Genomic DNA, 23,829 nt, shown 5'->3' with positions numbered 1-23,829 from the left:
TTCTTTCTTTCTTTCTTTTTTTTTATGATAGTCACAGAGAGAGAGAGAGAGAGAGAGAGGCAGAGACATAGGCAGAGGGAGAAGCAGGCTCCATGCACTGGGAGCCCGACGTGGGATTCGATCCCGGGTCTCCAGGATCGCGCCCTGGGCCAAAGGCAGGCTCTAAACCGCTGCGCCACCCAGGGATCCCCAGTACTACTGTTTTCTTGCTCCTCTAGTCTCTCTTCTGGGACAGAGGGAGGGGCAGTATATTAGCCTACAATCCCTGACCTCATCTGGCTAACAGTCTAATTCAGAAGCAGACATTGAAGAAGTCATCATCAATGTCGAGAGTGGATTATATTTTTCCTCATTAGAGTTTGAAAGAAGCATTGGGTGCTATGGGAGTGTAAAAGACTCAATGAGTATAGGGCAGCAGGAAAAGTCTCGCTGAAGCAATAGTCAAGGAGGCATCTAGGATGACTATGTATCCCTCTCTTGTTCCTCCTCCACCGCAGACCAGCGTTAGCACCCAATCCTGCTTGAATGAATCCATTCAGCAACCTAAGAGGCCCCACTCTGTGTCAGGCCCTATGCTGTTGGGTCTGGATAAAATTAATCCAGTTTTATGCTTTTTAGTAGACATCACAAAATGTAAGAACCACTCAGTAGTGAGGTACTATGTCTGTGTTAGTTATCTACTACTGTGTAACAAATTACCTCAAAATTTAGTGCCTTGAAACAGTAAATATTATCTCATACAGTTTCTGTGAGCCAGGAATCCAGATGTACTGTATTTGGGTGTTTCTGGCTCTAGATATTTAATGAGGTTGCAGTCAAGATGTTGGCTAGGGCTGAAGTCATTTGAAAGCTTGTCTCGTGCTATTGCCATGTGGACCTCTCCATTGGGCTGCTTGAGTGTCCTCATGACATGGTGACTGGTTTCCCCGGAGTGTGATCTAAGAGAACAAGCTGGAAGCTGCAATGTCTTTTAGGACCTAGCCTCAGAAGCCCCACACAGTTATTTCTAAAATATCCTTTTGGGTCCACAGGTCAGCCCTCTTTCAAATGGGAACTAAAAAGGATGTGAATAATCAGGAATGGGAATCACTGGGGGCCATTTTGGAGGCTGTCTACCAGTGCCTTCCGAGTTTGGGTTTAAGTCTTGACTGCAGGGCAACTAATTGTGGGATCTTGGGAAAGTTCCTTTACTCTCCTGGCCCTGCCATTTTACTTACTCACCTTGCATGGCAGTTGTGATATAGCTAAGCCTTTAGTGAAAGCCATTTATCTAAGCCTTTTAACTTCACACACAGATATTAGCGATCCTTAAAGAAGGGGAGGAAGAAAAGCCATTTGGGCCAGGGTATAAACTGTTTCATTATAAAACATTGAAAAGGAAGAAATAACATCAATCATCACATTAGCACCACCACTCTTAGAATTTTGGTGTTAAAATGCATTTTAAAGTTTCTTTTCAAAAAAAAAAAAAGTTTCTTTTCCTTCTTTGCAGAGAAAGATGAAATGGATTAAATTGAGACCAGAAAGATTTATAGTAGGAAGGAGTACATCTCTCTGGCATTAAGAGAGATTAAAAATCGGGATGGGCTTCTTAGCGAGGTCTTGAAATCTCCATCTGAAAATCTTAAAGAATCTGGCAGGGGGCTGATATTTTCCGTGATTTTGGTAAAAACTAGGTCAGGTCATCCTTTGAGGCCATTTTATAGGGGGTCCTACAAATCTTCTTAAATGAAATGGAAGAATTATTATTAAAAGATGTCTTACACTGTTGAGCATTAAACTTTTTATTTTTTCAACACACTCATATGAGTAGCACATACTCATTCTAGATTTGGAAAATACAGACAAGTATAAAGAAGTGAAAAACATAACATCTGCCACCATAATCTAAACGCTCTGTTTTGTGGTTAAATGAAAAAAAGATTTGTTTTTCAATTAAAAAAAAAAAAGTAATACTTTGTAGGAAAAAAAAAAACCAAAAAACTGACCTCACTCTTACAACACAGAAGTAACCATTATTAACATTTTGGTAGGGCAAAATGAAATTTGAATACCCTTTTTAGTCTCATGGGAGACTAAAAAACAAGAGTGAATGGCAGGTAAGCTGAGTTAGAGCCACCCATCATGTGGGCCAATTCTGTGCCCAAAGACAATAGGAAGGTCATGAAGTCTCTATTCCGGAGCATCTTTACAATTTGCTTAGATATGTTTGGGTGAAATCTTGCCTCATTCTTTCTCAATTCTGCTCAGGCACGTTCCAAAAAACTGTTCAGAGCCCGTCAATGGGAAATTAATCCTCAGGCATTTTGTCCAATAAAGTAATTATTGAGTAAGGTTGTTCATTCAACAGATTGAGTGCCTGCCATGTGCCAAGACTGTGCCAGGTGTTGGGGGTGTGTGTGATGATGAACCCAAGATGCTAACAAGAGCACAGACACTAAACCAAAAATCATACAAAGAAATGAAATGTGGTAGGGACAAGAGAGATAGGCATTTATTGATCATCTGCCAGTTTTGGAATTTAGTAAATGTGATCTCATTTAATCGTCTGGAACCTGGGAGAGGGAAGTTGAATCTCAACTTCATTTGACAATGAGGATAGAATTATTGGGAGAGCACATCTGTTGGCGTGGCAAACTCAATATATTCCAGAGCTTAGTTTGCTGAAGTATAAAAATGAGGCATTTTTTATACTTCAGACTAAACCTCCTCTGAGGCAAAGAGAGCCAGCATTTAGTGAGTCTGCTGTGTGGTAGGCACTTTATAAAGATCCTCCTTAATCCCAACTCCACACTTTGAGTTTATATATCCTGTGGTCCAAATGATGGCACTGAGTCAAAGAGAGGTTTCAGAACTTGACCAAGGCCAGTCAGCTCAAGAGTGACGGCAAGAAGATTGAAACCGAGGACTGATGAAGTCAAAAGCCCCTGGCAATCCGTTAGCTCACAGTAAGGTTCAGGAGGTGTATGTGTCCTTTTGGGAATTCCTGGGCCTACTAGTGGTGTGTTACTCAAATTCCTGAATGTGTGCTTTGCTCATAACTGTGCAGTTTGAAAACAGTGACTCATCCCCAAACAGAGCAGGGTTGAATACAGTCCTGTTTATCTTATACTGCCCTGTGGCACCTGTGTTGACTTCAAAGATCACTTGTAATAAAAGCACTGTGATAAAAACAAAAACACATGCCAAAAAAAAATGTATGGGTTTGTTTTTTTGGTGTTTCTGTCAACAGAATAAACTTGAGTCTTATTTACTTAAAATCACAGCTACTTAATGTTTAATGACTAAAATCAATTTTTCAACATATTATTTTGTATAGTCCTCTGAACATACTTTTTTCACGCTTAACTATGATGTCACTAGTTTCTGTTTGATTCTGTAAGGGCAGAGACCTTGAAATAGTCACATCTGGAATCTCCCCATGGTTGGACCCAACTGTGAGAGAGCCAGTCACTATTGGCTGAAAGAACTGAAGGTCTTCCCAGGGTATTAGCCTTTTTTTTTTTCTGGCCACTGTAAGAAGTTATCACAGACTTAGTGCCTTAAAACAACATCCAAAAACAACAACAACAAAAAAAACCCAACCAACGTCCATTTATATCTCACACTTTCTGTAGGCCAGAAGTCCTTACAGAGTATGGTTCAGTTCATTCTCTGATAAGGCTAAAATCAAGGTGTTGGCAGGGTTGCATACCTTTCTGCAGACTTGATGGGAGGGAGAATGCCCTGCCTGCAAGCTCTTTCGGGTTGTGAGAATTCTGTTCTATGAAGTTCTAGGCCTGAGGTCGTGTTACTTGCTGGCAGAGCTTGTTCTCAGCTTCTAGAGGCTGCCTACATTCCCGGGCTCCTGGCCTCCTTCAAAGCCAGCAACACTGGGTTGAGTTCTTCCGAAGCTTCAAATCGGATTCTTTTCCAAAGCATCTCTTCTGTGCTTTCCTCTGCTTTTAAGGGTCCGTGTGATTATCCTGGGTTTACCCAAATAAAGAATCCAGGATTATCTTGGTGTTTTACAGTCCTTAATTCTATCTTCAAAGTCAATTTTGCAATAGGATGGAACATATTCAGATTCCAGGGACTAGGGCATAGATTTGGGAGTGTTGGAGAGGATGGCATTCTGCCCTCAGGGCCTGTACTAAACATGTAAATTTTACAGTGAATCTTTTTCTAGTTACCCTTGGAGGTCAGAGGAGGGTGAAACTACACAAGGATAATACATTTGAAACAAGTCAAATGACTTGTCAAAGGTTACCGGTCAGCTGTAGGAAGAAAACTTCTGTAAAAAATCAGGCTAAACAATTTTGTGGTGGTTGGTAGGGGGTTGTTCTTCCTTTCCTGCTTGGGGCAAAGTAAGAAGGGGAGAAAGATTTTATTTTTACTTAACCTACAGCCTATTGACTTTGCAGCATTGTGTTTACTGGGCAACAACATCTGTGTGATGAGCAGGAAAGTAGCAGCACTGGATTCTGTGGTGTTAGGATTAGGAAGCACAGTATGGCTCTTCCATGTGCTAACATCAGGGGGAAGGTTCTTTCCTGACCCAGGGAAACCTTTCAAATGCGGCCACTGACCCTGCCTCCCTAATTTTTAAGAGCTGCTCATTAAACCAGTTTAAGATTGATTTTAGGAATGTTTCTGGACAACTAAGTACAGAAAATTTACGTGTTGGGTACTCTGAATCTCATTTCATTTCATACTCTGCAACCACGGCTCAGAGAGGCTAAACACCTTGTCAGTGGTCTCTCAGCTTATAACTATTAAACACTCGCTCTATGCCAGGAGCCAAATTACATGGACCTAATGTCAAGGTCCCCTTTCACACCCTCTTCCAATCTGCCAAGTGCTTTATGTTAATTTTATTCCCTCTCGTGCTGTGAGGCATCAGACTAAAGTGGATTTAAAAATTGAGGCTCAGAGAAGTTGAGCCCCTACTTTTAGGTCGATTCTGGGGCGTGACTTAGCCAGGATTCCAGCATAGGGTCGGTCCACATGACTCCAAGGCCTGTGTTCTCTTCAGGGCACTGTCTCCAAAAAGGCCTCAAGTGCATTCTGGTCACTATGGCCCCAAAGTCCCAGTTCTTCACCCCTCATTATCACGAAGTTCGCCAGATGGTAAGAATGCCCTAAGCTGCGGTGCAGCTTTTGCAAACATAGAGCGGCATTAGCAGCGTGAAAGCACAGGAGGAAATGGGGAACTGTTTAGGTCCCTCAAACGTGGAATAACCGTTTTACTGGTATGAGTGTCTCATTGTCTCATTATTATGCAGCAGTGAGTCATTCAGGGGAGGACCAAAAGGGAAAGTCCTGTCTCTTGTCATCTTTGTGAAGTGCTGGTGAGAACCGTTTGGGCAGGGAGGGGCATAAAGCGGGCACTGGGAGTCGAGCTATCAGTACTCCATCTCCACCCTAAACCGCCCAGCTGCAGGGAGGCGAGAAGCGCCGAAAGAGTTAAGTGTGGCTGGGGAGTCCAGCCACCGCCCCTTCCCAGCATCGCCTCCCAGAATGCCTCGGGCTCGCAGCCAGTTCCCGCACCTCGCGAGACTCCGCCCAGTCTCTTCCCCGAACGACCGCCCGTCCCCCTTCTTTACCGAGCTCTGCGCGAGGCGGAGGAAGGTAGGGGAGGGCGGAAAAGAGCCGCGAGGTACGCCGGGAAGTGTGGTCCAGCCGTTTCATGCAGCCATATTCTTCCGGAGCGGGGGAGGCCAGAGAGGCAGCCGGGACTACGATTCCCAGTTGCCCTTTCGGTTTGTTTTTGTTCAAAAAAAAAAAAAAACCCACACTCCCCCTCCTCACTCTTCACACACACTCACACACACACACCCACGGCAGACACGCACACACCCGGGCGCCGAAGGGAAAGCCGCGTCTCGCCTTCCTGCCCCACCGCCAGTCCTGTCTCGGCCCCTCAGCAGAGCGGGAAAGCGGAGGCTGGAGCCGTGACCTCTGACCCCGTGGTTATGCGGAGCCGCCGCATTCCTTAGCGATCGCGGGGCTGCCGCCGCTGCCGCCGCCGCCGCCGCCGCCGCCGCCGTGGGCGACTGACGCAGCGCGGGCGCGTGGAGCCGCCGCCACCCCTCCCCCACCGCCGCCCTCGCGCCGGGTCTCGCGCCAGCCGGTCCCCGCGAGCCCGCCCCCTCTCCCCGGCCGCACCCGAGCCCTCGTGCGCCGCCGCTGCCGCCGCCACGCGCCCCCCGCCGCCGCCGCTGCCCCAGCCCCACGCCGCCGCCGCCCGCCCCGCCCGGAGGTCCCGCGTGGAGCCGCCGCTGCCGCCGCCGGGGAGGAGGAGGATGAAGGACAAACAGAAGAGGAAGAAGGAGCGCACGTGGGCCGAGGCCGCGCGCCTGGTGAGGCGGGCCGCCGCGGGGGCGCCGTGGGGGGACGTGGGGGGTGGGCGAGCCGAGCCCCCTCCGCGGGGAGGGGGAGGGGGAGGGGCGAAGCCCTGCCCACTGCAGGAGGGGGCGGGGCCACCCTCCCCTCCCCCTCCCCCTCCCCGTCTCCCCCCTCCCCGTCTCCCCCCTCCCGGGCGTTGGGTGGGGAAGAGGTCCCCCGCCGGTCGCTAGTGGCGCCTTTTTCTGCAGCTCCCCCCCACCCCCTAAATTCCTGCGGAGGGGCGAGCTGGCAGGCCGGCTCCTCCCCCTCTGGGCGGCGGGGCCCCAGCCTCCCCTCCCCCACTATTTGGCAGCGTCTGGGGGTCTGGGGAAGCTTCGTTTATGCACTCGGGGGAGTTAGGTTTCCGGGAAGGGTCGGAAGCTCCTCCCCCGCTTCCTGGTGGGCAGTGGGGTGGTGCGTTTGGCTCCGGGGGTCGGAGAACACCCCCCCCCCCAATTTTTAAGGACGCCAGTGGCATTTTGAGCCTTCCCGATCTAAACCAGGTGTGTGGAGGGAAGCAAGTGCTTACTCCCAGGTGCAACCCTGAACTTTAGTGTCTTGTGGGGGACACCTGGGAGGTTCCTAGGCATGCTCGTCCTAGGGCCCTACCTAAGATCTTCTGAGTCTGAATTCCTAGAGTAGAGCCTGAGTGTCTCCGTTTTAACCAGCTTCCCATGCCGCCTGGAATGCAGGTGGCCCGGGACCACACTTTGAGAAACGCTGACTAGAGTGTTTTACTTCACAGGCCAGAGTGGAGATAGGCACTCTGCAGAGAACTGACTCTGCTCTGCAAAGAATGTACGTGTGCGTCCTCCCTTCCTTAGTGTCCTGGTGCATGTAGACATGAAGTGCTGGACAAAGACCAAGTATCTCTGTTTGAAGATACTGCTCACTGAGGACTTAGACTTAGCAAGGGAGGGAGTAATTGGAGTGTTTGAAGCCGCCCGGTGAGGAGGGTTGTGAATTTTGTTTCCATAGCCTGAGGACTTGTGAGATAGATACCTTTCTTTTGGAGTTGCACCCACAAAGCTAAGATACGTGTTCTTCTAAAATGTTGGCGGATGACCGTAGTAACAGTTCATACTTCTTCCAGAGATGTCACCTCCTCAGGAACTATCACGGAGCAGGGTTATGGTGCAGAAAGCATGCATGTCTCTTGACACCCTCTAATTTATATGTAATGGGCATAATTCACTTTCAATGATGAATGAAGTTTCACCTTCTAGTCTTTAACTTTATTGGGAAGTGAGATTCCTACCACAAAGGTGTTGTGCAAAGGGATAACTATGTGCTGGGGGTCGTTACCGCTCTATGGTATACATCCTTTTTCTTTCTTGGAGCAGTTATTGACTTACAAGGACTAAAGCTGTTTGGTTTGCAAGACAGTTTTAACTGGTGTTCCTAATTGACTGTCTTCCCCAGGTAGGGCCCAGGCAGTTGTTGCCCAATGAACAAATAGCAAATGTTTGTGTAGTTCAAATTTCATGCTTCAGTTAATTTGTCTTGGTTTGGCGTGTGAAATTTGAAGATTTTGAAATTCCTAAATATTTTTGATTGAATCAAAATTGGAAGATTTGGCTAGCTTTGAGATCTCTTGGAAATTTTAGGATTTCCCAATGTTGCCTCACCTGGAAACAAATTTAGTTAGGCCTGAGACAGGAGGGGAGGATGTGCTTGCTCTCTTTCTCCTGAAGGTTGAGTCTTGGGTGTTCATTGAAATTCTCCTCTGGGTTCCTGCTGTGCAGGTGTTTATGACTCTGGGCATCAAAAGGAAATTTGCTTGCCAGAGTTTTACTTGTTAGAGGTAGGTGAAAGTACCTCTAAATCTTGTGTTATTTACGTTCTGACAGAATTTTAAAGTTTATTTGTCTTGAAGCTCTGCTGGCTCTGCCTAGTTGAAAGACTTGAGGAATTTAGGGTCCACTGGTTCTGTTACGCCTTTTAAAGTTCTTGAAATTACTATAATCTGAACTCTAGGATCCAGGTTGTTAGTTCTGTTTTATTATTGGTTCAACTTCATGCCAGATTATCTGAGTAAGTTCTTTCTTTTTTTTTGTTTTATGGCTCTTCATTAAAAAATAATATGAATAAGAATGACTTTGTAGTGTCTTGAACATATGAAAGATAACTTGTGGAACCATTGTGTGTTAATTGTGCATATCTTTTGTTTGTTTATTTATTTATTTTTTTGGTTAGAATTTTCTGTCTCTCTGAATGGGACCATTTGGTGGGTGAGGGGCAATTTTTTAGAGTCCTCTCCCTATTTAAAAACCACTGCAACCAGAGTGCTGGGGAGTTTGAGAGAGCTTATTGGAAGAGCAGCTTGACTAGAGAAAGCTCTAGTAGGGGGGCAATCGATTAAGTCTCTTTGTGGACAGGTGAATTTGGAGTGCTTGCCCTGGTAGTCAAATGCACTTGCTTTGGGGCAGTTTCATATTGCTCCTGACCTTGCTTAGATTGGTGGCTAGAGGGATACTGGGAACTCTTAAAAACTATTTTGGTAGGAAAGAAGAGACTTCTGGAGAATTCCAGTAGTGTAGTATACCCAGGAGATTGACTTTTGCAGATGTTAATTATGTTGTCAAGAAGTAGATACTCTTCTTTCAAATGTTTTGTAGTATTGTCTTTTCTAGATATAGGAGGTAGACTTTAGAGGGTTGGATGGTATAAATCGTCCTGCTAGTTAGGAATAATTTGTTTGGGAGAAGTAGCTGAGAGGATTTCCCTTTAAATTGAATGTCCTTAAATGGATTCTCTCTGGCTTTGAGAAACTCTTCATTGTAAGCTTTATCTTTCACTTTGATTCATGACTGACCATTCTTACATCAAACATTTTTTTTCCTCTTTGAAGTAGGAGAGAGAGACTTTTTTTTTGAAAGTGTGCTAGAAAGACAGGGACTAGGAATAGAACACTGCTGAATTGTTCTTGTACTAAAAGCTGGAGGCATATACAATTATAAAAGTGAATACTTTGTATTTTTGATGTAACTTCCTTTTAGAGATTTTGTTTCCTCTTAGATTCTCAGGCTCTTCCTGACTGCTGTTTAAATAATTAGTAACTAATTTTTCAGAGTAATGCTTCTTTAAAAAAAAAAAAAAATCCTGGTACAAAAATCGCTAACTCAGCTCCCATTTGGTATCAAAGAAGTGATACTTGTGGCAGTGAACATTAGTAACTTGTAACAGGGTTTGTTGTGGGTTTGTTCAAGTCAGTACTGTTTAACTTGGCTCTCAGGTTCTTAGACTACAAGGATGAATAAGATTTGCCCTTGAGGAACTTACGGTCTTCTGGGAATGGAGGAGGTCTAGACTCCTGAATAGAATTTTGCTACATGCATAAGTGCTATCATAGATGTACATACGATAAACAGACATCCTGGTTCAGACTTATTATCCAGGCATCATCATGACTACTTCCTCCTTTTACTTACAAGTATATCACTTTGGAAGGTAAATTATGTGTGTTGTGGACTAGGAGGACACTGAAAAGGCATTTAACTGCCTGGCAGAGATCAGGGAAGGCTTCCTGGAGGAAGGAGGAAGGTGCTTTCCAAACTGAATCTTGAAGAATTATGAGTAAAAGTTAGGCCCATCACTGAAGATGTTAACAGGAGCTGGTGACAAAGAAATAGCAGTGGTGTGTGTGTGCATGCTTGTGCACAGGGTGGGAGCGAGTGTAGGAATTGGGTAGAACTACACATAGTTTTTGGAACATGAAGTTGTGGAGTATCAGTTTGGCAGTCAGGTAGAGAGACAGGCAAAGACCAGATTCTGAGGGCTTTGTGTGCCAGGCCTCTGAGCGCTTCTTTGTGCTGGGCACAGTTAGACACTTCCATGATCTCCAGTCTGTAAAACAACTCTTAGGGGAAGACATCAATATTCTTCCATCACAAGTGGGGCAACCTAGGTTCAGGTTGGGTAGGTAAATTGCCCATGTTGAGAAGGCTAGCATTTGAATCCAGGTCCATCTGGTTCTAAAGCCTGTGCTTTTCCAGTGAGCTGGCGAACTCTTCTTCAGAAGCTTTGGTCTTGACTGTATGTGATTAGGTTGCTGTTGAAGAATTTTAAAGCGGGGGCAAGTGATGAGGGCAGATTTATTTTGTTCGGTTGACCTCAGGCTATAGCAGGTAAGTTCTGCGAGAGCAGAGATTTGGTCTTGTTTATTGCTGAATTTTTAGAATTGTCCCTGGCACAGGTAAGTATTTCATGTATTTGTGGAGTGGGAGCGAAGGATGGGAGCAGAGAAGAATGGATTTGAGGAAAGCAGGGCAAGTTGCAGGGATATTAGTGAAGGGGCTGTGTGTTGGGTGAGGGAAGGAACTGGGGGACAGGCGAGAGAGTAGAGTGCTGCTTAGGTTTCTACATTAGGTGATTAGACAGGTTGTCAACCAAGGGAGAGAATATGGAGGAAGAAGGACGATGAATTGGAGTTGCCAGTTAGATGAATTAGAGCAGTTGATCAAAGATGGATGTCTGTACAGAAGTCAATATTTGAGTCAGAAGCTGGAAAGAAACCTAGGTTAGAGGTAAATATTTGGGTGTTAGCAAAATATAGATAGTAGTTGAAGGTATGAGAGGAGATAGAGCTACCTGAAGGGACTGTAAAAATTGAGAGAAGCTAACAATGAGACCATGGTAAATAGGGGCTTTATTTCAGCACCTGCTTCTCCAGAGCTTGGCTTCCTTTAGTGCTGTGGGCTCATGTTCTTCCATAGGGAGAACCGTTAGCAGGAATCCTATCAGACTTCTTACTTTACATTTTATTTGTGACCAAGCAGTACTTACTTAGTTGTTACAGTTGTTAAGTGATTGTAAGGTGTTGTATGGAGTAACCTCAGCAGCCACTGGTAGAGACCATGCAAAGATAGTGACAGCTTTTTTTCCTCCCTGAGAAGGGAGTTCTAAAACAACTCAGCTCCTTCCCATGAGGCGGCTGCAGTTGCTCACTAAGAAATTGCTGCCATGACTTTGTTAGAGATGATGCTAACATAAATGAGGTGTTCTCTTTTTCTCATTGCTTTGCCTGCACTAGTCCTACAGAATCAGAGCATCATGTTGCCAAATGACAAAATGTACTGTGGCAGTTAACACCAGGATTTCACAACAAAGTGGCAGAAACTATTGCTTAAAAATATGGGTACTAATCAGAAAAAAAATCTGAATGCATTTCTGTTTTGTCATTATTTTCTAGCTTTAGTCTGTGGTTTAGTCACGTGAACAACATGAAGTTAAGCAGTAACCAGGGTTGCTAAGGCCCTACCCACATACCATAGCACGTATGCTAAGATGTGTGTTTTTAGAATTAAAAACTAGAATGTTTACATTAATTTCAGTCACTTTTAGCAGCATCTTAGATATATATGTAATTTGGTTTCTGAAGCAGTGTTAACCGTGGGAAAACTAAATTGTCAGCAGTGATATCTCACAGCAGAACTGTAGCCCAGGACATAGGCTGATGGGTATAAATGGCAATTACACACTAAAATCAGAACATTTATATTTCTTCAGGTACTAGAAAACTACTCAGATGCTCCAATGACACCAAAACAGATTCTGCAGGTCATAGAAGCAGAAGGACTAAAGGAAATGAGGTTTGTATTGTTCTTGTTGTTCAACATGAGAGTTTCATAGGCCATGTGCCTTTCTGCAGATATTTGGTGATGTGATTAAGTCCACACATGCCTTCTCCATCTCCCTCTCCCTCTCTTTCTCTGTCTCACTCTCTCCTCTGGTATGGTGTAGAACCATTTCCCAAGTGTGTGTCCCTGAGTGGAGGGAGGGAGTAGGTAAACATCTGTTGGTTTTCATTAGAGATGCTATGACTTACCCTGTTCTTGCTCTCCCTTCAGTCTTGACCTAGAGTGTGTTTCTGTGTCAGGAATCCACACGTTTTCTTCTCAACTCTTTTTTGCACATTTTAGTAGTAGAGAAGGGGGAGACTGGTAGGCTTTATCTTATTTAAAACTTCCCTTCTTTCTCTAGCTTTCTGTCCTTCTTTTTGTATCCCTGAAGTTCTTTAAGATCAAAAGAAGGGTGATCTTATCACCATAACACCACTGGCCTTTTTTTTCCCTCCCTACTGATTCTAGCCATTCATCATGGGAATATACTAAATTTTAGTGTGACCTTAGTTTTATCCTCCTATGATGTAGTTTTCCTAGAGAAGCAACAAGTTAGAAACAAAAGGAATTAGAGGCATGAAAATCAGTGGCTGTGTTTAATTCTTTTCTCTTCACTCTCACCCCAACCCCCCTCTTTTTAAATTTAAATGAAGGAGGAGGGCACAACACAGTCTCTTCTTGGGACTCAGAAAAAACAGCATATATTTTTTCTGGTTAAGCTATAGCTGCTTGAAAATGACTTCTTGGGGTCCAAAGATCCTCACTTTCCAGTCATCAGTTCAAACATTCTCAAATTGACAGTTTGTGGGGAGGGAAGATCAGAATTGTGTAGATCACATTCATTTAAATAGTACTTATGCACTGTGTAGTGTTATAATTGTGCTTTATTTTTGTTTTTATGGGCTGTTTCTCCTCATGCTGCTGTCTGCACTGCTGTTGGACCACTGTACCTATAGAAGGTAAATTAGTCCCTTTGGGACAGATGAAATTGAGAACTTTAACTTGTTTCTGCTTCTTGCTCTTATAGGAATTAATGAAGCAGTCATGGTGGTTCGTGATGAGTGAGCAGCTCTGTAATTTGTAGACAGAGGTATAGTGTGTAGGAGTCACACCGTTCTGCTGAAGGACTCTGCCAGTATGCCGTTACCCTTTGTAGCAGAGATGTTAGCACACCCACTTGATACTCCAGATTCTGCACAAGGTTTCTTGTAGAGATTGGTTCTCGGTGAAAATTTTTTTAGCATCCACTGTGTTCCAAAGCAGAATAAGTAATAGGGTTTTTTTTTTTTAATAGCTTTTTTAGACTCAGAATTTATTTTTAACATTGCATAAATTAAGGCCTCTGGTTCTGAAAGATCTTAAGAGGCTTTACTTAAGATATGTATGTATTTTTAGCATACTGGAGAGAAGGAAGAGGAAAGTGCATAGGTGAATCCTAGCACTAATATGCTAGTGCCAAACTCAGTTAATAATGGACATTTGTCTGTGTTTTTGACAGCTGTTCTATATTAAGATTAAGTAAAGAGCCTCTAACTCACTGAGTTATCATTGTTTTGCAACCAACTATTGTAGCAGAGAGTGTGAAATATCTTAATGATCTTTTTTTTTTCATTCTTGGGTACCAGAGCCATTTGATTGACCTCTTTTTAAGTTTAAGTGATTGCTCCTGGGTAGATGTAGAATAAAACCCATCCTCTCCCCTTCCCAACAGGGAAAATGCAAATGAAATACTTTTGTGTGCTTATTAGAAAATGTTTAACTGGAGATGAAAAGGCATGCTTGTTTTTTTGGGACAGCACCATTGCTTCTCTGGTTTTTGTGTTGTAATGTTATGTAGCCCTTCTCAGCTTGATACATATGCAGGTCACAATTCAGAGGCTAGGAAAGAGTTTTGTTTTTAATTATTATTAAAATTAATTTTTTTAATGTAATAAAAATGTTGGTACTGGGTTTTTTTTAAAAGTCCCTGAACTTGAACAGTTACTGTGTACATTTTTAAATCTCTTGAGAACTTGGTTGATATGGTCAAAAGGCACTAAGGAAGTGCCAGGTTCAGAACAAGGGAATCACATACCATGTCCTACCTGAGTGTGATTGATGAGGGTTTCATTTGTTGCTCTGCACTACTTTCAAAGTAGTATTGTTGTCATGGGCTCTTTTTTGTTATATTTCTTGCTCTTGATTTAAGAATGAGTTGGATTTTTTTTTTTTTTTTTTGATTTGGATCTTTGAATAAGCGGGCATATAGATTTATATAACCCTTTTCCATCCTTGTATGTTTTTATAGCGGGACATCCCCTCTTGCGTGTCTCAATGCCATGCTACATTCTAATTCAAGAGGAGGAGAGGGGCTATTTTATAAACTGCCAGGCCGAATCAGCTTGTTCACACTCAAGGTAAGTAATATCAATGCTGTTCTTAAACTTTAGTGTAGGAGTCACCTGGTAGGTCTGGGATGAAGCCTATTAATTTGTATTTCTAATAAGCAGGCAGGTGATGCTGATGCTGTTGGTCCTAAATGGCACTACGAGATGTTCTAGGTTGAATAGGGTGTTAGGAATTCTTTAGTCATATCAGCTTTTTTGTCTATATTCATCTTTTCTTTGTTTATATTTTTGCAGATCATATGTAGTAGAGGAATAAATATGTGTGGGGGTAACTACAAATGTGTTTTAATTAGAATTTTGTTTGTAATAGTATCGTAAAAGATAAATTACCTGGCAACTAAAATAAGATCTACTCTAAGGAATATAACTGACATATGAACATCCTTGTGGAAATTCAAAAGCTCATTAACTTTTTCTAAGTGACACTAATTACAAAGGAAGAGAACTTAAATCAGTTAAAGTTCTAGTAAAGCTTAAATAGAGCTGAAGTGAACAGGCTAATTATTTTTCTACTATGTGTGATATAAATGGCTATCGTTTATTTTTTATTTTTTTAAAGATTTTATTTATTTATGCTTGAGAGACAGAGAGAGCGAGAGAGGCAGAGACACAGGCAGAGGGAGAAGCAGGCTCCGCTCCATGCACTGAGCCTGACATGGGACTCAATCCTGGGTCTCCAGGATCCCACCCTGGGCTGAAGGTGGCGCTAAACCACTGAGCCACCAGGGCTGCCCCAGTGGCTATCGTTTAAACCGGGGGTTGGCAAACTTTCTATAAAGGGCCAGATAAATATTTTAGGTTTTGTGGAGCTAATTGTTCACCTCTGCCCTTGTAGCAAGAAGGCAGGCATAGATAATTAATAAATGAATGGGCAAGGTTGTGTTCCAATAAAACTTTATTTACAAAGACAGTGATAGGGCCACATTTGGCTTGAGCTGTAGTTTGCTGACCTGATTTAGACATAAGATGACCTGTTGATGAGGAAACTGAAAATTTGATGCTGACCCTTTTACTGATCCATAATGTGGTTATAAATTTTGGTAGTCTATACACAAACTTTTCCTTTCTGGTTTTATTTTCTTGATAGACTTATTTTCTTTAATTCAATATTAAATACTTGAGCAGATACCAATGATATAACCTGTAGTCCTAAAACTTGATGTTTATGTATACTTGAAATGTATCTTATATTCAGATGTCTGTGCTGTTTTCTGTATTTTTATTTCTAATATTTTGGACTTCTTTTGTTAGGAGGCTGCATAATGTAATGTTAGGAACTGTGCCTTGGGGAGAAACAGCCTTGAGTTCAAAACCTAGCTTTATAACCTGGGACAAATTTAACCTTTCTTTATGGTGGTGTATGCATCCCTAACACAGAGTCAGTCCTTAATAAATGGTAGCCTTTTTGATATTTCTTTAGGTTCTTTTATTGTCAATTGCTTGTTAATGCCTTTTTTTATTACACATTATACGTTGCTATATATAACATAATGGGTACGTAGTTGTATAAAATTGTATGTATTATGTATATTAAAATATGTATGTTGATGGTATATGTGGCATATTTCTGTTTTAAGTGGGAGGAGAAATACCTTTTTCTGTGAACACCTTGAGGGTAGGAACTGAGTTTCATTTGTCTTTATAATGGCCTCAATTTGCGCTCTCTCTCTCTCTCTCTCTACATATGCATACCTTTTTTTCCCTCAGAACCATTTGAAAGTGTTAACCAGAACTGGTACTTCACCCCTAAATACTTTAGAATGTATATTTTGAGAACAGGTACATTGGGGCGCCTGGGTGGCTCAGCGGTTGAGCATCTGCCTTTGCCTCAGGGCGCATGATCCCGGGATCATGGGATCAAGTCCTACATCAGGCTCCCCCATGGGGGAGCCTACTTCTCCCTCTGCCTTTGTCTCTGCCTCTCTCTGTTATCTCTCATGAATAAATAAATAAAATCTTAATAAAAAAAGTACATATCCTACATAAACATTTCATTATCCCATTCAAGAAAATTAACACTGATACAGTAGTGTATACTATATAGCCTATATTCAGATTGTCTCTAGTTACACAAATATTCTTTATAGCTTATTTTTCCAGTCCAGCATCCAGTCAAGAATCTTGCATTTCAAAAATAAAGATAAAAACAGGGAGACAAGTTATTTTTTTTTTAATTTTTATTTATTTATGATAGTCACACAGAGAGAGAGAGAGAGAGAGAGAGGCAGAGGGAGAAGCAGGCTCCATGCACTGGGAGCCCGACGTGGGATTTGATCCCGGGTCTCCAGGACCGCGCCCTGGGCCAAAGGCAGGTGCTAAACCGCTGCGCCACCCAGGGATCCCCCAGGGAGACAAGTTAAAATGGACTTTTAACTCTAGGAAACAAACAGGGTTGCTGGAGGGAAAGTGGGTTGGGGGGGTGGGGTAATTGGGTGATGGACATTAAGGAGGGCTCTTAAGGGGCGCCTGAGTAGTTCAGTTAAGCATCTGCCTTTGGCTCAGGTGAAGTCCTGGGATGGAACCCCATGTTGGGCTCCCTGCTCATCAGGAAGTCTGCTTTTCCTGCCCCTCTCCTCGTTCGTGCGCGCTCTCTCTGTCTTGCTCGCTCACTCTTGCTCTCTCAAATAAATAAAACCTTTTTTTTTTTTCTTTAAAAGAGGGCACGTGATGTAATGAGCACTGAGTGTTATATGCAACTGATGAATCACTAAATTCTATCCCTGAACTAATGATACGCTATATGTTAACTGAATTTAAATAAAAAAGAATCGTGCATTTCATTTGGTTGTCATGTCTCTTTAATCTTTGTTAATGTAGAACAGTTCCCTTGCCTTGTTTTCTCTTTTATGGCATTGATATTTTTGAACAGTTCAGGTCGTTTGTTTTGTGAAATTAAATACATTTTTGAAGGATTAATAAAGTGTAGAAATCTTGGTTGTTTCCAGACTTCTTTCTGTTTGCACTGCTAGATCATGTCCACTCTTTCAGGTGGTAGCACAGAGCCATGAAAGATGAAAGTATACATCCCTTGCCATGGGATGTATGGCATAGTGGTAGTTTGGTCTGAGTGTTGCTTGTAAGAAGGGCTAGGAAGGTACAAGGTATTTAATTAACATTTCTTATTTTTTTTTCTTTGGAAGATGCTAGTGACACCTCTGAAATCCTGTGGCATTTTCTTTGCCTAAGTTATCTCTCATGGGTTAAGAAAAAGCATGTGCAGAATGGCTTATAGTTTTTCTGCTCCCTGATTGGAAATCTCTTCTAGTGGGCCATCAAGGTCAGAATTCTACTTATCCATGTGATTTTGCTAGTTGAAAACAGGACTTTTTTTCAGTTCTGGATATATTTGTGTGGCCTTATCTATGATTACCAAAGGTTTACTGATAAGCTGGAGTCTTTTGGGGCATGCCACAGGATTCCTTCTCTGATAAAAAGTTGTTCTGGGTAATGTGATGGTACATTTGACACTTGATGTATAGATAGTTGCAAAAGTCACCAGAGCTAGTCCTCAAGGATGGATGGGATAGATGAAATCTATCCATGCTTCAAATTCTTGATTTGAATTGCTTTCCTTAAGCCTTTCCTGAAGTCAGCTGTCAGTGTCCATCATTGTCTGGTTAGAGGTAGGATTCGTACCATTTAAAAAAAAAAATTTATTTATTTATGGTAGAGAGAGAGAGAGGCAGAGGGAGAAGCAGGCTCCATGCTGGGAGCCCGATGTGGGACTCGATCCCAGGACTCCAGGATCGCGCCCTGGGCCAAAGGCAGGCGCCAAACCACCGAGCCACCCAGGGATCCCCCCCCCGTACCATTTTTTTACACTTGGGATTTCCCATTCTTACAAAGTCACTCTGAGCTTCTTTGTAGTGTTCTACATTTTTAGGACTTTGATGCTGGACTACTATGCTTTTGTGACTTGGTGGTTGTGTCACTGGTGAGTTTAGCCTGCATTGGTCTTTGCAGCACTCACTATCAGGCACAACTGCATTCATGTGAACATTGTTCATTTTTATTGTGGAATGGTTCTCCCATTGATGTCACTTACGTTACTTACGGCTATTTGCACTTTATTGTACCTCATGTATGATATAGGGCTCAGCCTTCAGGGTCTTTTAACCCATGTAACAAGTCCCATTGGATCTTTTTTATTATATAGAATGTTTTTATAAAAGTATGAAAATAATTTTTTTTTTGGTAAAAGAAATAGAGGACTATACTTGAGGTATCCATCCAGTAAAATCCACAGTTTGCAGATAACTGTAAGGAAAAAAGCAAATGGAGGAAGAGAGGGAGATAATTATTACAGTTCTACAATGTTATTTAACTGTAATTAAAATACCTACAACTCCACACTTAAAGCAATTTCAAAGGTATTTATGTTACTGTTAAATACTGAGAAGAACAAAGGAAATAGATACAGTAAAATCATGGTGTCTGTCATTTGAAAGGCAGTATCAGAGAATATTTTGATTTTTAAAAAATATTTTATTGATTTATTTGAGAGAGAGTGCAGAGGGAGAGGGACAAGCAGTCTCCCTGCTGAGCAGAGAGCCCAATGTAGGGCTGGATCCCAGGCCTCTGAGATCATGGTCTGAGCAGAAGGCAGATGCTTAACCAACTGAGCCACCCAGGCACCCCAAGATTTTGATTTTTGATACGTGTTCAGCAAGTAGGGTGGTCTTTTAAAAATGTAAATCCTATCATACCATTATTGTGTCCAGCCCTTGCCTACCTCTGATCTGCTCTCCTAGCACTCTGCCCTTAGTCATTATACTAAAGCCACCCTGGTCTTCACTTTGTTTCTCAAGCATCCCTGACTTGTGTCTACCATAGAGCCCTTGTGCTTGCTAGCCTCTCTGCCTAGAAAACTCTATGGTAACTTCTTGTCATTTGGTTCTTAATTCAAAAGTATCTTTTCAGAGAAGGTTTGTGGGTTTTTTGTTGTTTTTTTAAAATAGATTTTATTTATTTATTCATGAGAGACAGAGAGGGGCAGAGACATAGGCAGAGAGAGAAGCAGGCTCCCCATGGGGAGCCTGTTGTAGGACTGGATCCCAGGACTCCAGGATCAAAGCCTGAGTTGAAGGCAGATGCTCAACCACTGAGCCACACAGGTGCCCCCAGGGAAGATATTTCTACCCATCTAATTCTACAACATTAGGAGGGTTTTATTACTTGGTGGTTGTTACCCTATCAGGATCAGAAATTACTTGGTGGTGTTTAGTCTCTCCATACTAGTGTTTGAGTGCAGGGACTTTGTTTTCACTATGTCTACTATGTCTGCCATGTAATAGGTACTTAGAATTGGCTGAATGAAAAGTAGATGATGGTATCATCAAAATCTTAGCTAATCAGTTCTCCTTGTAATTCACCTTTCTTTTATATCAGTTTTATTATAGAATATGCATATTTGGGGTTATTTTTTCTTCTGCTCAGCAAGTCAACTTCTAAGAACCCTTTTTCCCCCCCTTGCCCTCATTAGAACAGTTCTACATAAATCTGTGAAAGAATCTGCTGACACTAGAAATAAATCTTTCCTTGTGTGCAGCCATAATCTGGTTCCTTTTAATTGCTAAAGGCAGAAACTGAGCCTTAACAGTTTAAACATCTTTTTTATTTTTTTAAAGATGTTATTTATTTATTCATGAGAGACACAGAGAGAGAGGCAGAGACACAGGCAGAGGGATAGCACGCTCCATGCAGGGAGCCTGACGGACTTGATCCTGGGTCTCCAGGATCAGGCCCTGGGCTGAAGGCGGCGCTAAACCTCTGAGCCACACGGGCTGCCCAGTTTAAACATTTTAGGTAGGTATGTTTTAGATACGATATTATTACTCTTTTTTAGTGTTTTGAACTTTGACCATCTTGTTAGAAAAAAGAATTTCTGCTTTCATTTAAAATGGTAGTGACATTTTAAGACAATGTCTTCCATAGTCTGTTAGCCTTATCAAATACATGATCTTTTAAGTGCTTGGGATATTAGAATTTTAGTGTGGGAAGAGCTCTCAAATCATCCAGTTCATTTTCATTTTGCAGATAGATAACTGAGCTTTTAACAGATTAAATGATTCATCTGTGATTATACATCTGAGTGACAGGTGCATGTGGCCAAGTTGGGACTAGAACCCAGGGCCCCCCCATCTTTTGAATTTAATTTCTTTTTGCTATGCTAATTTAGAATAAAGAGTTTTTCTACAGATTTTATGACCTTTGGTCATTTCATCTTTTGAAGCATCTTGTGAGTTCTTTGATATTCCTCAAAATGTCAATTTTATTCTCTTTAGTGAAAATCTTTATAGTTAAGCAAAGTAGCTTTTCATGTCCTTAGATATGACTCTTTAGTTATGGCTGGTTGAATTTCTGCATCTTGCCTTAATTATATTGGCATTTCTTTTTTTTCAAGTAATTTCTTTTTTTTTTTTTTTTAAATTTTTATTTATTTATGATAGTCACACACACACAGAGAAGAGAGAGAGGCAGAGACAAAGGCAGAGGGAGAAGCAGGCCCCATGTACCGGGAGCCCGACGTGGGATTCGATCCTGGATCTCCAGGATCGCGCTCTGGGCCAAAGGCAGGCGCCAAACCGCTGCGCCACTCAGGGATCCCTATATTGGCATTTCTGATCGTAGGTATTAGTTTCTATGCTAGAATAAGTGATTTATGGTAGTAGGAAGAGCGTTGGACTGGTTAGGAGTCAAGACCTGGGTTCCAGCATAGTACCTCATGTCTTAGTGAATATCTCCATTTATACTTATTTGTGTCCAATGCCCAGGAGTTGAAATAGATTGCTCATTTAAACACTTGAGGTATAAAATCCTTTTTTGTCATGAAATGGAGCTCCAAAATACAAATATGACTGTGAAACTGCTCTGGTTGAAACAAGCAGAAGGGCCCACTTTCTCCATCTCTTGTAGGTTCTACTGTCCCCACCCCCTGCCCCAAGCACTCCAGGATCTTTCCTAGACCCTGGAACTCTGTTGAAAACCTTCTAGAGTAAAAATTCAGTAACTATCCTTATTGTGCTCCCATTCTAGCATCTAGACTATTTTGTGTGAAAAGTAAGTCAGCAAGGGATATTTTTCTTTCTTGTTCTTTTGTGATGCATTTGGTATTTGCTGGAGGCAGACCATTTTATTGCAAGCAGTGCTCCACTCTGAACTATAGGAGGTCTGCACAGAAGGCCCAGTTAGTAGAACAGTACCATTTGGTCTTGTTAATAGTAGTAGCACTTTGGTTTTGTTGGAGGCTTTGACCCCTCACTTGGTAAAAGGCTCCTTATTTGTTTGAATAATTCTCAAGGGATGTCTGGATCTGCCTGTGGAAAAGGGGGTATTCTGTTGTTTGACAGGATTTCCAGCCAGCTCAGGGAGAAGAGAGAACTTGATTGTTCTTAGAGCTTTGGTTAGACTCTGGTTTTATGTCTAAGAGATGAGCTGCCTTTTGTCCTTCTACTTCCTGAAGTTCAAAGCCCTCTAATAATGAAGTGTGGTAAAGGTCAGGTATCAGAGGTTTTGAAAGCACTGCCAGAATGATTTTGTGGTTGTTCAGGGGGGTGGGCAGGATGATAATCTCAGGGTTGCTAAAGTGATGTGTATTTTTAAAACAAAAAGTACATTTTTAAAGTGTGATGTTAAGGTACCAGGGTTCTAGGAAAATGAGGAGATTGTACATGTTCCAGGCTTCTTTGGGACTATTTGAAAAAACACACTTTTCTTTGGGTCAGCCAGTATGAAAACTTGTGAGTATGATCTCTTTTCAGTCCTTTAGATCAGACTTTTTTGAGAGAGTTATTTGAAGAACTTGTTTAGTCTAAGAAAGTTGCTGCTGCTTCTAGCTTAGCTAAATCTAGAAGGATAGCTGGAAACTGATGTTTGAGTGCTAACAGTATTCCAGACAGGCATCATACCTGTCACATTGGACTTTTTGAATCATAAATATGTCTCCTACTCCTATAATAACGGGGAAGCAACCTGAGAGAGTTTAAGTAAATAGGACCAAGTCACATTTTTGGTTGAGAGATTTGTATTCAACATGTGGAGGACAGGCTTGAGGAGATTTGAAGTTTTGACATTAAATGAGTTGGTTCTTAAATGTGGGGGAGGGCGTTTTAAAATTCTGTGTGCATGGGGCAGCCCAGGTGGCTCAGTGGTTTAGCGCCGCCTTCAGCCCAGGGCATGATCTTGGAGACCTGGGATCGAGTCCCATGTCGGACTCCCTGCATGGAGCCTGCTTCTCCCTCTGCCTGTGTCTCTGCCTCTCTTTCCCTCTGTGTCTCTCATGAATAAATAAATAAAATTTTAAAAAAATTCTGTGTGCATCATGAGGCAGGAAAGGGATGGGAGCAAAAAAGATGTCTGTTTTGTTCTGGGAGATGCTTTTTTGATTCACTTGTATTAGATGGGCTTTTACATGTGTCCCTTTATGTGTCAGCCAATCCCTTCTGTTTTAGTCTTTGACTCTGCATGCCAGTTTTTCTTGGGTCAGGTAACTCTGGACAGTTCTCCTTTGACTTCTAACTTATACTTTTTTTGGGTCTCCATTCCCGTTGCAACCACCTTAGTCTAAGTTACCCTCATATGCTGGATACCGAAACAGCTCTTGCCTGGGCCCCTTGCTTTCACTTTTGCCCCCTCAGCATCCACTTTGCTCCTTGGAAATCCAAACAACAGCCAGAGGGATTTTTTTTATTTTAATATAATATGACCATGACACATTTCTGTTTAGTGTCTCTCAAAGGTTTTCTATAGCATTTACCAAAAACTGAACCTTGCTCAGCCACACTGCCCTTCTTTCTGTTCTTTGAATTCCTGAAGCTCTTTTGAGTTTTAGGGTCTTCCCTTTGGAATTCTCTTCTGCTTTTCCCTGGTTACAGGTCTCAATTTAAATGTCTGTACCATGGGAACTTTATCGCTAAATTGAATTTTTCTGTGTGCTCCGAACTTTACTTCTGATCACTTATGAGTTTATGATTATATAATTACTTAGGTGATTGTTTGATGTGTCTTTCCTGACTAGAGGTTGGGGTAGAGAATCATTATTTTGTCCTTGGCTGTATCCTTAGCAACTATCATAGGAGGTGCTCAATAAATCTTGGATAGGGATGCCTGGGTGACTCAGTGGTTAAGTGTCTGCCTATGGCTCAGGGCATGATCCTGGGTTCTGGGGATCGAGTCCCACATCGGGCTCCCTGCAAGGAGCCTGCTTCTCCCTCTGCCTATGTCTCTGCCTCTCTCATTGTGTCTCTCATGAATAAATAAATAAATTCTTAAAAAAAAAAAGTTTGTTGGATAAAATATAGTGGAAAACCCATAGGAGATTGTTACTTCTTAGCTGATGGCTGTTCTCTTTGACAAATAGTTGAATTAGTTCAGGATAATAATTTTTAGTATCAAAGTTGAAATGTATAGTATGGAATGTTTACTGGCATCTTCTTTCCATAAAGTAAAGTATTTAA

At 42.2% G+C, this 23,829-nt stretch overlaps 1 protein-coding gene across 2 annotated transcripts in view; it reads left to right on the top strand.

Annotated features, from left to right (window-relative positions):
• Positions 1-5,723: 5,723 nt before the first annotated feature.
• ASXL1 (ASXL transcriptional regulator 1) overlaps positions 5,724-23,829 on the top strand; it is an 80,419-nt gene continuing 62,313 nt past the window's right edge. The window contains exons 1-4 of one of the 2 annotated variants that reach the window (XM_041732486.1): positions 5,724-6,341; positions 11,875-11,957; positions 12,944-12,946; positions 14,275-14,383. In XM_041732486.1, the coding sequence (XP_041588420.1) occupies positions 6,285-6,341; positions 11,875-11,957; positions 12,944-12,946; positions 14,275-14,383 (252 nt within the window). In that variant the 5' untranslated portion in view covers positions 5,724-6,284. The remainder of the gene's footprint in view (positions 6,342-11,874; positions 11,958-12,943; positions 12,947-14,274; positions 14,384-23,829) is intronic. The other variant, XM_041732485.1, reaches the window with a different exon arrangement.

Source organism: Vulpes lagopus, chromosome 18, assembly GCF_018345385.1.
Source record: "Vulpes lagopus strain Blue_001 chromosome 18, ASM1834538v1, whole genome shotgun sequence".
In the NCBI taxonomy this organism is placed as follows: domain Eukaryota; kingdom Metazoa; phylum Chordata; class Mammalia; order Carnivora; family Canidae; genus Vulpes; species Vulpes lagopus.
The sequence above is the reverse complement of the archived record's forward strand: the minus strand, read 5'-3'. Positions and strand labels throughout refer to the sequence as shown.